The sequence below is a fragment of the Nestor notabilis genome, unplaced genomic scaffold (genome assembly GCF_000696875.1).
Source record: "Nestor notabilis isolate BGI_N333 unplaced genomic scaffold, ASM69687v1 scaffold16458, whole genome shotgun sequence".
NCBI lineage: Eukaryota > Metazoa > Chordata > Aves > Psittaciformes > Psittacidae > Nestor > Nestor notabilis.
In genome coordinates, this window is record NW_009938871.1 from 1,704 (window position 1) to 2,945 (window position 1,242).

The window sequence follows — 1,242 nt, forward strand, 5'->3', positions numbered from 1 at the left end:
CTCTCCTCAGTGACTCCGTGGGCGAAGCGGCGGTTGCCTTCAGCCCTTATCTCAATCTCATTGGCGCCTTGGAGGAGAAGGGCCTTCTTCAGGTTGCCAGTGTCCTGGTCCATGTACGCGACGCTGTTCTTGCAGTGGTAGGTGATGTTCTGGGAGGCCTCAGTGGACATCAGGCGGAGGAAGGTCAGCTGGATGGCGACGTCAGCGGGGTTGGAGCCCTCACCACCGTACTCGAACTGCCAGAGAAGAGGCATTAGGCACCGCGGAGCTGGTTGTCCATCCTGGTTGCCCCCACTTCATCATCCCCGTGCTCACCTGGAAGCCATCGCTCATTGTCTCGCCAAACCAGATGTGCTTCTTCTCCTTGGGGTTCTTGCTGAGGTACCAGTTCTTCTGGGCAATGGTGGCCTGGGTTGGGTAGACACACGTCTCACCCGTCTCCATGTTACAGTAGACCTTGATAGCATCCAGGTTGCAGCCTTGGTTGGGGTCAATCCAGTATTCACCTGTGGGGCAGAGGGAGGAGGGTCAGGGAGTGGGAAGCGAGGCAGATAGATAGCCACGATGGAAAACCCAGCCATAAGGAATGGAGTGGCCACGAAGGATAGAGGTGAGGAGCAGGGGGGAGGGTCAGGGGATGGAGGGATAGGTGAGGGGTGGCTGTGAGAGATGGAGGGTGAAGAGATGGCGGGCGGAGGTGAGGAGCAGCCATGAGAGATGGAGGAGGGAGGTGAGGAGCAGGTAGGAGGGATCTAGGGGTGGAGCATGGAGTTGAGCAACAGCCATGAGGAACAGAGGAAGGAGGTGAGAAGCAGCCACGAGCAAAGAAGGTTGAAGGGATAGAGGATGGAGGTGAGGAGCAGCCACAAGAGGTAGAGGATGGAGGAGACCAGCCGTGAAGGATAGAGAAATGAAGGTGAGGATCAAGCAGGGGTGATGGAAGAAGGATGGAAGCGAGAAGCAGGTGGACAGGACAGACAGATGGAGGCGTGAGCACCCCAGAGGGCATCAGCGGGGACACTGACCACTCTTCCAGTCGCCGTGGCACATCTTCAGGTCGCGGCAGGTACGGGCAGGGTTCTTGCGGGTGCCCTCTCGGGGCTGCGGATGTTCTCAATTTGTTGGCTCAGGCTCTTGAGAGTGGTGTCAACCTCCAGGTCCCGGTCGCGCATCACGTTGGCATCGTCGGCTCTGTAGTAGCGCCCACCGTCATGAGCCTTCTCCTGGGGCGGCTGGGGCAGG

General features: G+C 58.9%; 1 protein-coding gene across 1 annotated transcript in view; it reads right to left on the reverse strand.

Moving 5' to 3' along the window:
• The window catches only part of LOC104409648 (collagen alpha-1(I) chain-like), a gene marked incomplete at its 5' end in the record, with an annotated part of 12,597 nt that overhangs the window by 225 nt on the left and 11,130 nt on the right, over positions 1-1,242 (reverse strand). The window contains 4 exon segments of the mRNA XM_010019576.1: positions 8-236; positions 316-506; positions 1,026-1,095; positions 1,098-1,235. Coding sequence (XP_010017878.1) covers positions 8-236; positions 316-506; positions 1,026-1,095; positions 1,098-1,235 — 628 coding nt within the window.